At 40.8% G+C, this 19,842-nt stretch overlaps 1 protein-coding gene across 1 annotated transcript in view; it reads left to right on the top strand.

Annotated features, from left to right (window-relative positions):
• The window catches only part of LOC126399930 (1-phosphatidylinositol 4,5-bisphosphate phosphodiesterase delta-3-A-like), a 43,201-nt gene extending 23,359 nt beyond the window's left edge, over positions 1–19,842 (top strand). The window contains exons 4-16 of the mRNA XM_050060276.1: positions 1,523–1,751; positions 2,834–2,963; positions 3,161–3,386; positions 4,539–4,740; positions 6,578–6,722; positions 7,015–7,167; positions 9,706–9,849; positions 9,945–10,098; positions 10,296–10,412; positions 12,682–12,860; positions 13,185–13,320; positions 14,949–15,098; positions 15,177–19,842. Coding sequence (XP_049916233.1) covers positions 1,523–1,751; positions 2,834–2,963; positions 3,161–3,386; positions 4,539–4,740; positions 6,578–6,722; positions 7,015–7,167; positions 9,706–9,849; positions 9,945–10,098; positions 10,296–10,412; positions 12,682–12,860; positions 13,185–13,320; positions 14,949–15,098; positions 15,177–15,325 — 2,114 coding nt within the window. The 3' untranslated portion in view covers positions 15,326–19,842. The remainder of the gene's footprint in view (positions 1–1,522; positions 1,752–2,833; positions 2,964–3,160; positions 3,387–4,538; positions 4,741–6,577; positions 6,723–7,014; positions 7,168–9,705; positions 9,850–9,944; positions 10,099–10,295; positions 10,413–12,681; positions 12,861–13,184; positions 13,321–14,948; positions 15,099–15,176) is intronic.

The raw sequence follows: 19,842 nt of genomic DNA, 5'->3' as shown, positions 1-19,842 counted from the left end.
GTCTCTCTTAGACTACATACACCTTTAGTAATGAGTGGATCTTCAAGTGTCTTGAGATATATATTAATTTTGGCCGGATTATGTGAACTGCATAGATTCTAATCCTCAAAAAAAGTGTCATGGATCAGCGTTCCTGTGGGCTATGGCAACACCAAATCCCTGCGTCTGCCTGAAAAGGACTAAATGCACAAACCCTTTTTTTTAAATATCCCATTGAGAGAGGCTCTCACTTCAGCCTGTTTTATTTTGTACTGAATATGTTGGCTTGCAATCCCATTCTGTGGACAATAAATGAGGTGCAGACTTCCCTGTGTGTCACCGGTGAAGCGGAAATACAGTGAGTGCTGGACGCAACCCCGCCCACATTTAAGAGTACTGTTTGCAGTGGAAACACTAAACGGACCTAGGGGCTAGGTACCATGCCAGAAGGGTTATTTTTGGTTCCAAAGGTACTATATTGAAAGTGCTGGTGGAAACGGGACTCTGTTTATACTGTAGGAGTGCCACTGCACAAGTTATACCTGGCTCAGCTTTTACTGCAACACAATGAGACTTCCAGCAAGGTGCTACAATGGCCAATCAAATACATGCAAGCGCACATTTCCGGTAGATGACTTTGTAACATGAACATCATATATCCTGTCAGTTTTCTGTCAGTTATTGTATTTATATTGTAAACCAATGAGCAGTGCTTTGGAGTCCCATTTGCCTTCACACTCATGGCTCCACAGTGCATAATGTGTGTGTTTGGTGGAATGGCAGAGGGAGTGACGGTGGCTGTTAGCAATGAAGTTGTCAAGTGGTATAAAATGTGCAGTGTAGGTTTCAGTATGAACAATGCAGAGAACGAGACAACTTTATAAAGAGTCAAAAAACCTCCAACACTTCTAAATTATTTTCCGAGAGGATGAGAGAGAGGGGATACAAGAGGTTGGATGAGTCCATCTACAAACCAATGTCAAGTATAGGGAGACGCAGCTCCCCTAGGTGATGACGACAGGACATAAGTATGTCATATATACTTCTTCAGTGCACTCGCTTTATTGCAATTATTTCCTCAAAGCTTATTTTTTTAGGGAACTCGGGTGAGAACCTGTTTTCTGACCTCACCTCTCTAAAGCAGCAATGACCTCATAGAGGAAAGCACCATAAACCTTGTTTCTACACAGTCCTGACCGCATATGCTCCATTATCTCATTTAGCTCTTTCAGCCCTCCAGATCTGTGGCACATTTGTCTCCTCTCTATCCTTGATAGTTTGTCATTTGCAAAGGTTGCTCTTACAAGAAGTGCTTCTTAATTACCATGTTTCTTGCTGTGGTCTCCTTTATATGTCCAGAATTTTCTGTCCAAGCTCACCAATATGAAACAATACCTCAGAAAACTGAGAAAGAAATCAATAAAAACAACAAAGCACTTACAAGTTCCTCTTGGAATGACTATCAGGATGGATTATTAATTTGGCAATACTTACACTTTACTTACTTCTCTCTTTCCTCTCTGTTCCCCTCACACATCCTCAGTCTCTGTCATGGAAGTGGAGTGTGTTCGTGAGGGTTGCCAGTCGGAGATGTTACGGCAGATGGCTGGCTCGGTACCTGAGGAGCGGTGTTTGACGGTGGTCTTCAAAGGGCCCCGCAAGAGCCTGGATCTCCTCTGCCAGAGCCAGGAGGAGGCTCAGCATTGGGCCCGTGGAATCAGAACCCTGCAGGGGAGGGTGGAAAACATGACCCAGAAGGAGAAACTTGATCAATATCCTTGTTGTCATTCATTTAGAATTGTAGAGCTCTCTACACTGTATATGCAGAGACAACAGTGTCAAGAACAATCATATATCTACTTATACATCTCATTAGATGTATAAGTAGATATATACATCTCATTAGATTTTGGTGGTCAAAGGTCAGGGGCACTGTGACCTCGTCTGTCTCATACAGTACTTTATTGATTCATTTTCTGTAACCACTGGCTGGAGCATATCCCAGCTGACATTGGGCAAGAGGCAGGGTACACTCTGGACAGGTCACTAGACTATCACATGGCTGACACGTAGAGACAGAAAACCATTCATACTCACATTTACACCTACGGACAATTTAGAGTCATCAATTAACCTGCATGTCACCCCCTGCCCTTTTAATTGCCCCCTGGGGATGAATAAAGTGCTTTGAATTGAATTGAATTTAATGACTTTGGACTGTGGGAGGAAGCCGGAGTACCCAGAGGAAACCCACGCTGACATGGGGAGAACATGCAAACTCCACACAGAAGAGCTCCTCTGTCTCATTCTTTTCAATGCGATACCTCAAGAAGGCTTTGAGGGAGTTTCCTCAAATTTGGCACAAACATCAACTTGGACTCAAGAACGAACTGATAAGAATAGATCACTGTGATCTCACAAAACATACTTTGAGCCATAACTCAAAAATTAATGCGCTAATTATGACATTTCACTCAAATGTCTAATAGGATAAAAGAATGACATTATACCGTGTATTCAAAAATACACTGAATTGGTGACACTTATCTTGGGTGCCCACCTTGAAACCGTGCTGATTGTATAGATCCTCTTAGCTGCTGGGGGGAAGATGTGTGTGAAACATCCGTGTTTTCACAGACATGGATGTAACTCTAAGCATACAACCATTAGGCGGTAATTCATGTTTTTTGAAGGAAATGTTTTAAAAAAAAACACCAGGACACCAACACAAAATATCCATAGGCAGAATTAGTATAATTATTACTTCTGTTCTTCACACTCCATATTGATCAAACACCACCAAAAACTGTACATTTCTGCTCTTGCTGCTTCCTTGACTATGTTTGTGTGTCACCTGGATTCATGCTTACCTGAGTCGGGCTGACCAGAACCATGATGATAAGATGAGCTATGACGAAGTCCAGACACTGCTGCAGATGATCAACATTGACCTGAGTGACCAGTATGCCAGGAGCCTCTTTCAGGTAGCACACCCATACATACTTAAAAACACTGGCCCCATGTCTGGGATTTCCATCAGTAATTCAAAATGATTTATAAACTCATTTGACATAACTAACAACAGACCTCCAATGACAGTGTGTCACTTGGATAATTAGAGAACAGCCTGAAAAACTAAACAAAGAGTGATCATCTGCGTTTTACTCTGTTTCTCTAATAGAAATGTGACCAGTCTGCCGACGGTCGTCTGGACCACGGGGAGATTGAAGTGTTCTGCAGGGAGTTGTTACGGAGACCAGAGCTGGATGCTGTGTTTATCCGCTACTCTGCAAACGGCTGTGTACTTTCCACTGTGGACCTGAGGGATTTCTTGAAGGACCAGGGGGAGGATGCTTCACTCATCCATGCCCAAAGCCTCATCCTCACCTATGAACTTAATGAGTGGGGTACGGTGCTAAGTAACAATATTTTGCAAAGTACCAACATTTATTTGGTGTGTGTTCAGCAAAATGGTTCTGATAAATCCATTAGACCATTCGCTACCTGCCCAGCACCGAATGGGAGACCAGCAAAGTTAGTGACTAGATGTTACACACAGAGCATCCAGCAGCTGTTCAGCTTTTCTCAGGATTTGGTGAGGACCAAAACAGAGCTAAAAGGAGAGTGAATATTGGGCTCTCACAATAACCATATCAGCTTGCCAAAAAATCAATTTCAAATGAGTTGGAAAGGATGGGATTAGATGGGGACAAACTGACAGTGAGAGGTAAATTGTATCACAGTCAACAATGAAAAACAGTTTGGACACCTTTAGAATTTGATGTAGAGGATCTGAGGAGTCTGGCCATAGCACAGGGACTAAAAGCATTGACGCATCAAGCCAACAGCTGGTCGTCAGTTAATGTCAGTGACATCTGTTTCCCCAGCAGAAACAGCAAATATATTTTGTTCTTTCAACATCAGATTGTGTTATTAATGTGCTAACTGGCTAACTAGCGTCTTGAATCAGTTCTCACTGGCTTCCAGTTTCCCTTTTTGAATGACAAATACAAACCGCTGCTGCCTGCTAGTATGGAGAGTTATTTCCTCTCACGTAGGCACTGAACATACGTGTTAGTCGTGCCTTTCTTTCTGGTGTGTTCATGTACAACTATTTTTACAAGACACAGGTGACGTGAAGCGTTGCAACAGTCATCCTTCCTTGCCAATAGAATTTGGTGTTGGTTTGATGTTTGTGGGCCTTCAGGTGATCAGAGATGTAAGCTGGTCCCCGTCTAAGCAGTGAGTTAGAAACAATTAAAAGAATCTTAAAATCAATTCTTCCAGGCCACGGATACTCACTACTGCATTTTTAACTAGTTGCAGGCAAGATAGGGATGACTGCCTCCAAAAATAAGAAAAAACATGCTTTATATCTTTTTTATTCGAAAACATGCTATCATATCAGCTTTACACTGTATGTCCCAAAAACACATCATAGAGCTTAAACTGTTAAAAATGAATGGTATTTTACAAACTACACTATGACTACCAGTTTACTCACTATAAAATAATTCCCCTCCTTTATTGACGTGTGTTGGTGCTTTTGCCTAGTACAGCCCAGAAGAACCAGTTCATGACCCCCAATGGCTTTACCATGTACATGCTGTCTAAGGAGAACTGTGTGTTTAACCCGGACCATGCAAGGGTTTACCAAGACATGAATCACCCACTGGCCCACTACTTCATCTCCTCGTCCCACAACACCTACCTCACTAAGGACCAGCTGACTGGGAGCAGCAGCACAGAGCCGTACATTCGGTAAGAATGAACAGCACCCCACACATACAGTACAATACATGTATATAAGCCCTTTGAAACATTTTCTGAATGAACATGCCAATGTGGTATGTTTTGCTTTGTAATTTGCTAGGTAAAGCTAATTTATCAGCAGCTAAAACAAACCAGATAGCTCAGTCATCCTTGTTTTGTTTGATTTTATAGGATGCATTTGGGATGTATGCAGACATACATCCCAATCACATCATTATTATTTTTACAATCACAGACAAGTGCAGTCTAGCAATATGTTACAGGGGAGGTATGTCACATAAGAGTAGTTAACACTCCTGTTAAAAGTAAAACAATGTGCACACTATGGTCACTATATGTTTTTATGCCTCAGTGCTGGTAACAGGGGTTGCTAGAGGCATATGTTTTTGGGTTGTATGTAAGTCCCATTTTCCTGATTACGATATCTTAAGAACACCTTGAGTGGGTCTCATCAAATTTGGCACAAACGTCTAGTTGAACTCACTGATAAACTGATAAAATTTTGGTGGTCAAAGGTCAAGGTCACTGTGACCCCATCCGTCTCATTCTTGTAAATGGAATATCTCAAGAACACCTTGAGGGAACTTTGACACAAAGGTTCAGTTGGACTCAAGGATGAACTGATCTTATTTTGGTGGTCAATGTTCAAAGGTCACTGTAACCTCACAAAACATGTTTAATAGGATAATAATATAATAATAATCTAATATGATAGTAGGACCTTTGAAAACACTACTAACCCACATTTTAGTTGGAAAACATCAAAGTTGGGTTTTACTCTGGACAGATGTAAAGATAGGCTTTTGGAAATGATAATGCAGACACCCACGTTCTTCCCGATTGGGCCTTATCAGTCACAGCGTGTCAAGTCAAACATTATAGCTAGGTCTACATACCTTTTGTGATTTTAGCCTTCTTGTGTGGGTACTCCTTTCCCATTGCTATGGCTTCCTCTGGCGATGGATAATGCTCACAGTATTGCTCTGATATGTCACCGTATTTGCTTTGCAAAGACTCCCAATCTGTTTTCCGCCACTTGAATGCCTTATTCTCATGTATTATTTTCAGCTACAGCATCACCTTGTCATTAAATAAATCTGTGGTCTTACTTTTCGCCATCTACGTAGTATTTTCTGTAAATGAGCAACTAACAGTAGAGTAGACAATCTGCTTCCTGTTGATATCAATATGCGCATGCCCAGTGTACATGAATGGTCATGTGATATGTGTTTTCAGGCTTGTTAGCATGGACAAAAATGGTGCTTAAATGCTCATGTGTACAGAGAGTTTTTTTCACGACAATGTATTGGTGTGGATGTGCGCTTGTGCATCTAAAAGGAGCTCAGAACAGAACCACCTCTTCTTTGCATCGCAAGAAGTCAGCTAAGATGGTTCTGGTATCTAGTAAGGATGCCCCCTGGAAGCTTTTAGAGCACAGGTTTTCAAACTGTGAGATACGCCTTTCCAGGGGGGTACAAAGGGAGTGACATGAGACGGAAATACTACGAAGATGATAGAGGTCAGACTACATCCCAAAGATGGAGTTCATTGTGCACAGGGACAATCCAGTATAAAGCTACACTGAAAGAACATCTTCTAAAATATCCTTCATAAAATATTCAAAAGATGCCAGTTAGGCCTCGATGCATTTTGACAGGGATGCATGCCATAGACAGGAGTACAGCTAGTCTTTGGATGTTGTTGCAATCTGTACAAGTCGCCAACAGAAGGAGATAAAGCGTACAGAATAGTTACAAACTCTTAAATTACACCTTTACTCACTCAGTCATCTGCAGGAGATTCCTAATGATGATATTTCTCTCAGAGCCCTGAATCATGGCTGCCGCTGTGTGGAGCTGGACTGTTGGGATGGAGATAAAGGAGAGCCGGTCATCTATCATGGACACACACTCACCTCCAAAGTGCCCTTTGTCGAAGTCATTGAGACTATCAACGACTACGCTTTCAAAGTGAGTATTTTACCAGAATCAGAATCATTTGATTTGTCACCTGGAAAAAAATAGAGGCGTACAATATTTGCCTTGGTCACAATCATGCAGAGATATACACTACAGATGAAAATTATAAGTTTAGTTCTTAAATTATTTTAATTAATTCGTGTGGACAGAGATGATATACTTCTAAAAATCTGTATGGTTTAAGAGTTATGTGTACACTGACAATTATGTAGACTTCCCTTTTTCTGCTCTTTAGAATAAATTCTTTTTTTCCTGAGTGTGCACTATCATCCCTCTCTGGCAGGCCTCTCCTTATCCTCTGATCCTGTCCCTGGAGAACCACTGCTCCGTGGAGCAGCAGACAGTGATGGCTCAAAACCTGCGATCCATCCTGGGAGACAAACTGCTCACCAAGCCCCTTGATGATTTTGATCCTAACAACCTGCCTTCTCCAGAGGCAAGGAAACACTGTTCCGTATTCTGATAAAGATCAATCCCTATAAGAGCTACTATATTTAGTGAAACTAATCACATCTTTCATTGAGACACAGATCATGCTGGCATGCACTGGAACCACACTGTGGCAGGCTTTGCAGTTGCCTGACACGATTAAATGATTTGTCCAGATAGATATTTGGAGTGCAGTTGCTACTTTTCAGTGGAATGTGGATGTGGTTAAAAATAGCCAGTGACTCAGTCAGATTCCTATGCAAGGTCTTCACTCTGGCACACTTTTTAATATCTAAACTCTCTCCAACTGGATGGCAAGACTTTTATTTCTCTGTATTTATGTCTGTGCAGGATTTGTAAACACTTTCTCTGTCTTGGTAGCGACTGTTAGGATTAAAGGAGAGAACAACTGTTTGTGTAAGATGGGAAATCTGGGGCCATCTGCTCCTCTGTGTCCCACTTATTCTTCATTTCCTCGTAATCAGAATGTGTGGAACGGTTAGTGTGTGCACTCATGATCTGTGCCCCAGTAATCACACTCCCTTGAGGCACCTTCACAATAGTGTTGCCTTCTGACCACTGTCATGTGGGTGCCTGTTATTACACTCAGGTGATTTTATTATTTGCAGAGTTGGGGATTTTACACTCACTGTTGTCATACATTATTATATTAGTAGCAATCATGATCAAAGTGTCATGGGTGTGAATGTGAGGCACAAGGGTTTGTCTGAACAAACCAATCCAAGAGGGGTATGACAGGTCAGCAGGTCAGAAACAGGCAATGTGTCAAAACAGAGAACAGATCAAGTTCAGGTACAGGCTAGGGGTCAGAGGGCTATGAAGCTAAGGCATAAGAAACAATGACAATCTGGCAAAGTGTAGCTGGACATGGGCTGGTAAATATACTGCTAGGCTGATTAGGGAATGGGACGTAGGTGAGTATGTGGGCAGGGTAGGTTTTGGAAAAGGCTGGAAACTGCAGGGCAGGAGGGAGTGGCTGGATCTGAAGTGAAGCACAGACCTTAAGGGTTAGGACTAGGGTTACTCCTCGCAAAGGACAGTATCTTAAGCCCTGTTTCTGCTGAACACTTTCGGTACGGTACCTTTGGAACCAAAAGTAACCCTTTAGACAGTTGACGGCTGTGGCTCAGAAGTAGAGCGATCAGCGGTTTGATCCCGGGCTCCTCCAGGCTGCATGTCGAAGTATCCTTGAGCAAGATACTGAACCCCAAATTGCTCCCGATGGCTGTTCCATCGGTATGTGAATGTGTTAAAACTGAGTAGCAGGTGGCACCTTGTATGGTAGCCTCGGCCACCAGTGTGTGAATGTGTGTGTGAATGGGTGAACGTGACTCGTAGTGTAAAAAGTGTCATTAAAGACAGACAATAAAAACTAATGGAACGGTCAAAGTTGTCATATTGAAATTTAAGGTGTGCTGACGGATTCACATTGTCAACTAATGCATTTAATAACATTACAAATAGATGTTCCACCTTAAAAGTTGCCGGCAGTCGGTATGAACAGTGGTTACATAAGCTCCAAAACCAACTCAGCCCTGAGCAAGAGTGACTACCCACTATTGACCAATCAACAGACTGCAGTGTTTCTAGCTCCACCTTTTAGTATTGGGTCTGTGTGCTAGGTACCCCAACAAAGGGGTGACCAAAAATGGAGACAGTAAGGAACAGTTCCATTGGTCAAAAAATGTATACCGAACTGAACTGAACTGGACTGCTTGGTGGAGACAGGGCTTTAGAGTAAGGATTATAACTGTGGATGTATAAAGAGAACTGGATACAACATTGGAGGCAGAGCCCTGTTTTTTCCTATAAAAGATGCTTACAGGTGCATGAAGCCAAAAAAGTTTGATTTGATCTTATGCCCAAAAAGCAGGCACACTGAAGACTTTTGCTGGCCAAGCGCCTAACTTCGGGTTTATCCCTAGCTTGAATGGGGATAAAATGATGAAACAAATCCCGATTGTGAAATCCTGATAGTGTTATTTTGTGGGGGTTGTGTCGCTCAACAGAATTTATCCACTGATCTACAAATGTCTCTTTCATTATGTAAGTCTATGGAAAAAAAGTCTTTTTGGGCCATATGGCATCACATAATAGACCCTGAAGTTGTAATTCCACAGTTTGGTAGAATTCGCTCAAAGCCTGGTGCTGTTTCTCTGGGATTGGTTATTACTTCTTAGATGTGAGCACAGTGCTTGGTAGAGGGTTAAGAGGTTAGGGTAACCATGCCTGGAGCCAGGTACTTGCAGGGACAGTTACTCGTGCTTTACCATAGTGCTTCGTCCGCTCATTCTCATTCCGAGGGTGTCAAATATGACAGCTTGGTCAGTGGCCATCAGCATCTGATTCTGACACATAAGGCACTCTTTCCGGGCTTTCTTCTAACTCCAGTGTAAACCCATCCCTGGCAGTAATGAAGTATGAGTATTTTTATCATAAAAAATAGTTTAACTATTAGTATCATCTTCAACACAGTTGGTATGGTACATGTATAGTGTTTGTAATGTGCTGGTTGTGTGTGCAGGATCTTAAGGGTAAAATCCTGGTGAAGGGGAAGAGGGAGCGCGTGGTGGAGTGCTCATCCAGCTCTTCAGATCTCAGCTCCTCAGACGAGGAGGCCAGCTGCACTGACAGCAAATCCTGCAGAAAGAAAGAGGACAAGAAGGTGGTGGGTACAACACCAACAGCTCACCTTTATCCTAGCAGCCGTGGCTTTTACTGATTGCTGGTGTGATGTGATGGGTTTTTGTGTGTGCCTTTTAGCCAGGTTTGTCTAAACTGAGTCCAGAGCTGTCCGAGCTGGTGGTGTATACCCGCAGTGTTCCCTTTAAAAGCTTTGAACAAGCAGCCAAACACCCGGCAACTGACCTGTCCTCTTTCTCCGAGAGTGAAGCACTCAGGCTCATTAAGGACTCAGGTATGATGTGTGCATGTGACTAAACATACTTTCTAAAAGTAAAGGTTTGCATGCTGCCCACAGATCATTTAGATTTGGTTGTATACTGACAGTTAGCTGTTGAGTCTATCTTGTTCAGGCAGCACAAGCACAAAAGCAAAATGAGCCTTGCTTCAGCTCACGAGACTAATTGGACTTTTCTTGTCCGTCCCCTCCAGGGATGTATTTTGTTCGTCACAACAGCCACCAGCTCAGCAGGATTTACCCCTCAGGCCAGCGCCTCCAGTCCTCCAACTACAACCCTCAGGAGATGTGGAATGGAGGCTGTCAAATTGGTGAGAGCTTATTTTCTTCTATTCACAAGAGATGCAGGCTGACAAAACAAGAGTTGTTACTCAGACATCAACCCAATTGACCCTTCGCTAAGTCCCGCCCCTGGACGCAGACTGGCCAATCATAACGTAGTATTGGGCTGGCTCAGACCAGGGTCCGACAACAACACACCCGTGCTCCATTGACTGTAATGCAATTGTTTCCGATTTCCTTCATTTTCAAGCTGGTTTTGTGGATTTGGAGCTAAATGTTGTGCCTGGGGCACGTTGTGTATTAATGATACTCGTTACCTGGAGAGGTTGGAAGGAGATATATGTTTCTTTCCTGTTCCAAAACCAAAATCAAACCCTGAAAAGTGTAGGGTTAGCTAGCTAGCTACTGAAGATATAGCCCACTGAATGTATACACATGCTGCTTTTGCTTTTTAATGATTATAACAGTGAAAAAAAGACTGACCCTGCTGTACAGGAACCAGTGAAGGGAAGCAGGGAAACTTTGCTGATATTGTGTGCGTGTCAATGCATTGTGCGCAGAGACTTTTACTCTGTGAACTGTAGGCTTTAGCTTCAACCTTTATTTTGTTACCTTGATTTCATTGCTGTGTCGACATCCTGAATTTATCCTTAAAATGCATATTGTAGACCCTTCTGTCTGCTTCTGTCTGAAATCGCTTTTTTGTTTTTCCAAAAAAATTGAGAGTATTTCTCCAGGGAGTGCAGTTAGCAACAGTGGGAGCGCCATGCCAGTCTAGCTCCGAAACCGAAAGTTTGTCAGACTTAGCAACAGTAACTAAGGGGGGCGGGCCTTAGCAAAGGGTGAATTGCCAGAATAAATGTTGGCACTGTACATTTCTGCAAACCACAGATATGTCACATTTGTATGTTTCATGAATTTAAACTTTACGTCTCAATTCTCAATTTTATGTTGTGAAAATTATTTGGTTAATGTGTGGTTAAGTTTAGGCACAAAAGCCATTTGTTCAAGATTGCATTACAAATCATTATGTTTTGGCTTACATACCAGCTTTTGTTGCTTTAAACCCAGCTGGACAACTCCCAAACTCTTGTAAAAAAAAAAATACACAGAAACTGTCAATAAAAACTACCCGTTTTTTTTATCTACAAACACGACTTAACATGTCCAAAACTCATTAAAAAACACGTTTTTTGCTACAAACACAGCTGCTCATGTCCCCAGTTCTTGTTTAAAAACACACACTTTGTCTCTACAAATCTGGCTAGATATGTCCCAAACCCTTGTTAAAAAATACCTCCTTATGTCATTATTAATACAGCTGAATATATCCCAAACTCTCAATAAAAAAACATGTTTTTGTTGCCACAAATTAGCATGATGTGTCCTAAACTCTTGGTTAAAAAAATACCTCAGATTGCCACTTCTAACATAGTGAAACATGTCCTGAACTCCTATAAAACAAACCACAATTTCATTGCTACAAACCCAGCTGGACATGTCCCCACTTTTTTATTGCCACAAATCCTTTACACATGTTCCCATGTCCCCATGTCCCAAACCGTATTTAAGAGTTTGTTGCTACAAATCCAGCTGGACATGTCCCAAACCCTTTTGTCACCACAAACATAATCTCTCAAGACAGATTCTGCAATTTACATTACATTGTAAATTTTTTTTTTTTTTTTTTTTTTTTACCGATGGATTTCCAGATTGCAAAGAATGGTTCATGGTTGGATATATTCCAAACTCTTGTTAAAGAATAGCTGAAAAAACACCTGCTTTTTTTCAAACACCTTGGCAACCATCTCCCTTAGGCTGGCAGCTATGCTTGTTGCAATAAAAGCAGGTGTTTTTCAACAAGAGTTAGGGGCATGTCCAGCCAGGTTTGCAGCATCCAACCGGGTATTTTAAGCCAAAAACACATGTTTTCCTTACCCTTACCAAATGGCTTTTACGCATAAACTAAACCACATCTGTTTTATACTACTTGGCAGCCTTCTTACCTAGGTGTCACACCCTCCACCATCCCCTCTTCCTCCTGATGAGAAACTCAGCTCATATAAATGTAATTTGAACTGTGTTATACATATAAAACTAACAAATGTAACATATCTGTGGTTTGCAGAAACCTACAATGTTAGCATATTATTCTGGTGACAGGACTGCAGACACACATTCTTCATAGTTCTTACTTTCCTATCTTTTGTCTAATTGTGTGCGACCCATACTTCCACTAACCATTGGTCTTAACATCGTGGTAGATGCATCTGCTAACACAGTTTTGCTTTTCTCCAGTTGCTTTAAATTTTCAGACACCTGGTGAGCAGATGGACCTAAACCAAGGCAGGTTCCTGCAGAATAATCAGTGTGGGTACGTGTTGAAGCCTCCCTTCATGTGCCGCCCTGACACCACCTTCAACCCAGAGAATGTTGGTGGAGGTACAGGCCACAGACCTGTCCTACTCACAGTGCGGGTAAGACGCTGCTGTAAACCAGCCCTATATTAGTTCCAATTAGCAAATATACTGTAGGTGAAACTGCAGGTCCAAAAGTATTTGCATCACTGTCAGTTTGCATTGGAAAGATAATGATTTTCCTTAACAAAGAATTACAAAAGGATTTTAAGCTTGGTGAATGGATGTTTTTCATTTTAATGGATCGCGAGTTGTAATTAGCTGCATCTTGAATCCAACCATGACCCATGACGGAAATCTATGCCACAAGAGTGTATCAGCGTCTGAACAAAATAAGATCTTCTTTCCAATTAAAAAAAGCTTTGACTTTTATTGTTATTCCAGGTTATTTCAGCTCAGCAGCTGCCTAAACCAGAATGGGACAAACCCAGCTCAATTGTGGACCCTCAGGTGTGGGTGGAGATACATGGTGTTCCCATTGACAACAATAAGAAGAAAACTGATCATGTCAGCAACAATGGTAAATGCCTACCCTATTAACACAACACCCTTTGTCAAATTAAATGGCTTCAGTAGCAACATTTAGGAATGTCTACACAGCTTTAGATAGTCGGACAGTTAGTATTTTAGCTAATTAAAGGGAGACTTATTCCCCCAGTGACCACTTGTTACCAATCGTCGCTGTGATGTCCTTTGCTCTGTCAGAATCAGTCAGAAATGGCTGTGTAAATGCCACAGGGATAGCGTTAGCTTGTAGCATGTGTTGCTCCTTGATTTTGTCTAGTTTCAACAGTTGACACACTGAGGTGATGTCGTTGTAAATGAGTTGACATGTTTAAAGTATTCCAACTGATGTAACCTACTGTCATGTAGCAGTTGCAACATGCCGTTGTTTTTTTATCCACCACTCTCGCCATCACCCTCATAATTTAAAGCAAAACCAAAGTGGCTGCAGGCATGGGACCTGCAGGTTATCGGAGGATCTTCTGTTTCTAATCTGGTCATGGTGTTACTAAACATCTTGCAACAAGCTAGCTTAGTGTAGCTGCTTCCCAGTGTGTCGCACTGGAGTAGAATGTTCTATTTTGGGGTGGTAGGGCCATTTAAATTGTATATGTTTGTATGTTTTGGTTTGCGATACATACTGAACCAAAAGCCTCATTCCGAATGGTTCAATGCATATACCTGTATTGTTACACCCCAACCATTTGTATATCAGTTACTCACCCCGTGTTACATTGAATTCATGAGTAAAACTTTTTCTTTCTCACATGCCCCACGGTGAACAAAGAATTGAGTTTAACAAAAGCAAAACAGAATCCAAACATCTGTTTACAAACTCACACAACTCATGTAGTATCATCCAAGTCACACTTATCCCGTTGTATGCTCAGTACCTCACAAACACATGCATTTGTGCTAAGACCTTACTATATAAAACTGAATTGAAACTGAAACTCATCTAAGCTCTCTTCATCACCAGACTCCATTGACAAATACAGTAACTGAACACATGAGCTGCTGATGTAACACTGCCTCGATCAGGTAGTTAGTGTTCCTGTGTGATTTTTTTGTTTTCAAAGGTTGGTTTGGATTCACCAAAGTCACATAATACACAAACAAACTACCAATCGAGACAGTGTTAGACCAGCAGCTCCGGTGTTCTGCAAGGTAAAATCACTGTTTTTGTCAACAGAATCTGGCAATGAAGAGAGCAGAGATAAGTTTCAGTTTCTGTCCAGTTCCTCGTCAGAAAGAGCTGTCAGTTTGGGAATTACTGAGCATACGACTGGATAAATGAGACTTTGCTTTTACTGCTTGAGTTGTGTGAGAGTTTGTTAACAGATGTTTTGATATAGTTTTGCTGTTGTAACTTGGATCCTTATGACTTTAATTCATCAAGAATTTTTGCAGTTTTTGGATTCTTAATTCACAACGGAGGCATGCGAGAAGTTTTCATCACAATTTCAGCGTAACATGGCATGAGTAGTTGACATACAAATGGTTATTTGAGGGGGTAAAGTATTCCTTTAACACCATGAGATGTGGTTAAAAACTCTACCAAGTGGTAGTCAACGGAAAAACTGAGCAAAATTGCACAAATTGGTGTGAATAAGTCTGTAAGTAAGTTTTTTTTCTTTGTTTCAGGCTTTAACCCACGATGGGACTGTACCTTCAACTTTACCGTCCATGTCCCTGACCTGGCTCTGGTTCGCTTCATGGTGGAGGACCATGACTATACCTCAAGCAATGACTTCTTAGGACAATACACCCTGCCTTTTACGAGTCTCCGCACAGGTGCGTGTGGGGTTGTATCAAAGACTTGTTTGAGGTTCACGGTTTCCCCTCCTGACCTTCTTTCCTTAATCTCTGCAGGTTATCGTCATGTCCGACTTCTCAAGCTGGATGGCTCCAGCCTTTCACCCTCCTCGCTCTTCGTCCATCTTAAGGTCACCCCATGTCAGAGCAGTCCTTCAAAAGCATCAGCTAAGTCAACGGCCAAGTCTTCAACCAAGAAACCCTAATCTGATCTTGACCCCATAGTAACATGAAGCATGGAGGCCACCGTGGAAAGATCCCTGGACATATCTGCCCGGATCCAGGCAAAAAAAATAATCTTGTCCTACAAATGTTGCAGCTATATCCTTAACCTGTCTATATTTTATAGAAGAAGAGGATTGTGTTGTGTTTCTTTAATCCCTCATTTAATGCAGGCTTGATTTTTCAGAGCAGACTCAAGACTTTAATGAAAACCCATTAAACCAGCCTGCAGAAGTCTACATATATATTAATCTACGAGACCATGACCAAAGGTTGGTGCTAGATTTTGAACATTTATGACTTATAGCTATACTCTTAATCTTATGAGGTCTCACGCCCTCTGAAGGGAGGACTTCTTTTTTAACTACAAGCATTTTTTTTTTGTGTATTTTATCAGAACAGTCCAGAAATACCTGCTGGTATGTGATTCAAACATTATTTAGGTTAGGGTGGAAAGCCTACATGTAAGTGGAGACTTTCTAAATGGTATTTGAAGGAGAGATTGTCTATGAAGTCATCATCTATAAACCCTACTCTGATGTAATATGTACATTGACAGAGCTATTGGTAATAATTCCTGCTTTCCATACTGGCTGTGAAGTGATCCTTTTCTTATGGGTCTGGACAGTAAAAGATGAGGGACAGAGTCCACAATCAACACTATGTACAGAAACACATTCCATAGTTCAGCTAAAGCTAAGTTATGGCTTTAGGAGTCTGAAGGCACAGGTATACTTCAACGAAGTACTTGTCGGATGGTCAGAATAGCCTCTGAAACCGCTGGCCAACAATTTTTGTCACTTTTCTGAAAACAAAAACATGCCCACTGCATGAATTTTTTCATTCAAACCTTAATTTAAGACTTGGGTAATAGATTTAGGGATTTTCAGTGATGACTTTTAAACAATAACACCCTACCGAGCTTGATCAAAGATATCAAGCAAACAATCAGAAGCAAATCAAGATAGAAATACAATTGTAAGCAGAGCTGCCATTGGTACGGCTGCCTCAGGGCCCCCAATGGGCAGGGGCCCCCTGTCAGCCTTCCTCTTATACACAATGGTGGTCACTGTTAATGACCAAGGAGGAACTGGTGGGGCTCCTGTGTGCTCTGAACTGCATACCATCACTGAGCAGCTGATACCTTGTGCATACTGACCTACGCTTACGCAAATTCAGCTGGTCTGATGATGGTGCTGATGGCTGTTAGATCAGCACAGCGCCATCCTTGGTGCTGAAACATTTTAATTTGACTGGCAACCTGTTTTCTTTAGGCTATGTGTTCTTCAAAACAAGCTCATCTTAAAATGAGTTGGTCACAAGAGCCCCATGAGAAAGCTCCGCCCCCCTGTGCTGAGAGTCTAGCTCCGCCCCTGAATACAATCATGTAAAACAATAAACAATGTCAGTGCAAACTGTTACAGGCCAAGTGGACGGTTAGTGAGTAAATGCCAAAAGCGTCCAAGCAGTGTTAATATCAGGGTGAACTGTCCCTTTGAGCCTTCTCACATTAGGAAGAATCTGTTCACAGCCAGTATAAACAGTAGGAATAACAACAATCAAAACCCTATCAGCATTTGAACATATGGCAGTCTGGTATTGTATTAAGATATACTAGATTGTATAGTCTACTATTTTAATTACAAGATTCACTTTTAAGCTTCTTCTGCTTTCAACCGTATCATCCTTGGTACTTTTAAATGCATCTTGGTAATCACATTACTAAGAGAAACCAGGTTACATAAGAAATCTGAGAGCATGTTTACAGTCAGGCACTGGAGTGGCCTGCAGTGTGTCTCAAATTGCATACTTCTGTACTAAACACTTCATAATTTGAGACACTGCATAGTACAGGAAAATGCACTGTACTACTGGCACACTTAAAACAGTCCAAAAGCTGAGTGTGGAATGATAGACACTTCTGTCCCTCAACGGGCACCATCTTTGTGACAGCAAACTTGTCAGCTTTGTTGACTTGTCAACAGGCTTGTTAGTTATACATGTTGTTTGTACTAAGTATCAATACTTTAATGTTTGTTGATCTGTAATGATTTAGTACCACAAACAATGATGCGAGTGCAAATATAAGCTTGCTGGCTAATGTTAGCATTCGCTAGCTAGCTAACATGTTCCTAGCTACAGCAGCACATTATATTCAGCATTAAAGTTGTGGTGTAAGTTTGGTTTATGTGTGGGTTGAGTTTGCAGTCAAATGTTGGCAATAATACTCCACCATCCGTCTGCAATTTGCAATTTGAAATTAGTGCACCACGCAAGAAGTCCGTACTGTGCGTAGTGTATTACATTGAAGTGTACTAACGGAAGTATGCCATTTGAGACACGCTCCTGGTTACCTCAAATCTGTGCATACATGCAGTGCGACCATTTACTAAAAAGCTCTCAGTGTAAATCTGATAGTGAGTGCATATGTGACAACGTCCTCAGTACTATAAAGCAAAGCCATATGAAAAATGACAGTTGCTGAAAGATGTTACAGCAGCTCTCCATGATGACAAAAAAGTTCTGCCTGTCTGATACGTGCTGTACAAATGAAATGCAGTTAAATCCCGTCCAAGTACTTTTATCATGTACCTTAGTGTGTTATGTTAAATGGAAAACATACTTTGAAAAGATTACTCTTTGTTAAATATTTGATTCACAGTGACTGTATTTTAGCTTGACACAATCGACTTTTATGTGTTATCCCTTTTTACCAGTGAATGACCAACCTATATTATTAAGTAGCCAAGTAGAGTTTTTATACTAGAGGTAGAATTAGCTCAGTTATGCAACAGCAAAATGATGATGTGCACTAGATAAATCTGCTGCCTTATTGTTAGCTTGTTAGATGAGATATGCACGCATATGCTACATAGTTCCAATAAGTTTTCTTCGCTTTGTTTTATTTTGTTTACTTTGTGTTTCGATGTGTACTGTGCTAGGAGAGCACGCTTCACTGATGATCTTGGCCACTGTGACAAAAAGGCTTTATTATTGTCAGTGTCGAACGAATTATTTGACACATTTCTGTGTTGGACATCACTCTGTTAAGTTATCTACTGTAGCGTATGTTAACAAAAAGCTTTTATACAGTGTTGTTTTTATTGAAGAGGGAACTTTTATTTTGTAAGTATTTTGTAGGAGCTGGTTTTAAAACATTAATATTGTGTTGATGTACACATGACAAGAAGCACTATGGATATTTTATATTAAGGTAATCTCACAGATAATCTTTTGCGATGAAGGAAATTTTTAACCAGGATTGGATTCTTGGAGGATAAAGAAAGCCTATTTGGGATCAGTGTTAGTCTTCAAGCATCTTAAAATGTGTGAAATATTCAGCTTTGAAATATGTTTGACATCATGAGAAAACTGTTAAAGGTCCAGTGTGTAGGATTTAGTAGCATCTAGTGGTGAGGTTGCAGATTGCAACCAATTGAAACTTCTCGCCCACAAGGTCCAGTGAATGGGCCCTCGCTAAATCTGCTGTAGTCATATCAACGCACGTGGTCACGGGTCCATGTTTTGTTTTGTTTTTCTTTGCAAAGGTTGCAAAAAAATTTAAAAAATAAAAAAAAACATTCCGTTTTCAGGAGAGGGGGTTTTAATAAGTTATGGTGAATATTTTGGTTCAAAATAAAATTGGGTTTTCCTTGCTTATATTTAAGAACACAACTATAGCTGAACTTTTTTATTTTTTGGTGCATGCACCAGGCATGAACTCCATTGGACGGAAAAGGTGCCCCATTGGGGTCTGCTATCTAGTTATTATATATGTATAATGTAGATATTGAGGGCTCATGCTAAGGTAGCAAAAACACAATGATTCCTAGTTTCAGATATACCAATTAAAACATGGTTATAATAGTTATATTCAATTTCTGCCAATACACCCCCTTAAGCTCTACACACTGGACCTGTAAGGGAACATTTTTGTGGGATGAATAGTTATCTGCTTTGTCAGTTTGACACAACATAGTATCAGAAGGATCTTGCAGAACTGGAGTAAAATGTGAAGTTTTGGAGTCAGTGCCAAAACTTAACAGTTTCAGACAAATCCCAGCCTTGTGTCTGACAATATTGCACTTATTTACATGTTTCGGGAGCTGTAAGTGTAAGACCTACATATATGGTTAAAGACCAAAGGTATGTTTTTGTAACTGTAGCAATGACAACAAAAGCTGGAACAGTACAATTCTAAGCATTGACATTGTTGTTTATTTATTACATTTGAAGTATTTTACTGTTTGCTTTTGTCATGCACCAGTTGTATAGTGATCAACCTGATGTTATTTATTGAACAGGTAATATATACATGATGATAGAAATGAAATATGATAAAAGATTTTGGAAATAGTTATGAAGAACCTTATAATGCCAGAGAGTATTGACTCCAGCTTTTAACCAAACTGTTAACTGTCACGTCCAAATGAGATGTTATTGTTTTCTTTTGTTGTTGTTTTTTAATAGTGAAAAAATAAATAAAAGTATAATTTCAGCA

This window comes from Epinephelus moara, chromosome 13, assembly GCF_006386435.1.
Source record: "Epinephelus moara isolate mb chromosome 13, YSFRI_EMoa_1.0, whole genome shotgun sequence".
In the NCBI taxonomy this organism is placed as follows: domain Eukaryota; kingdom Metazoa; phylum Chordata; class Actinopteri; order Perciformes; family Serranidae; genus Epinephelus; species Epinephelus moara.
The sequence above is the reverse complement of the archived record's forward strand: the minus strand, read 5'-3'. Positions and strand labels throughout refer to the sequence as shown.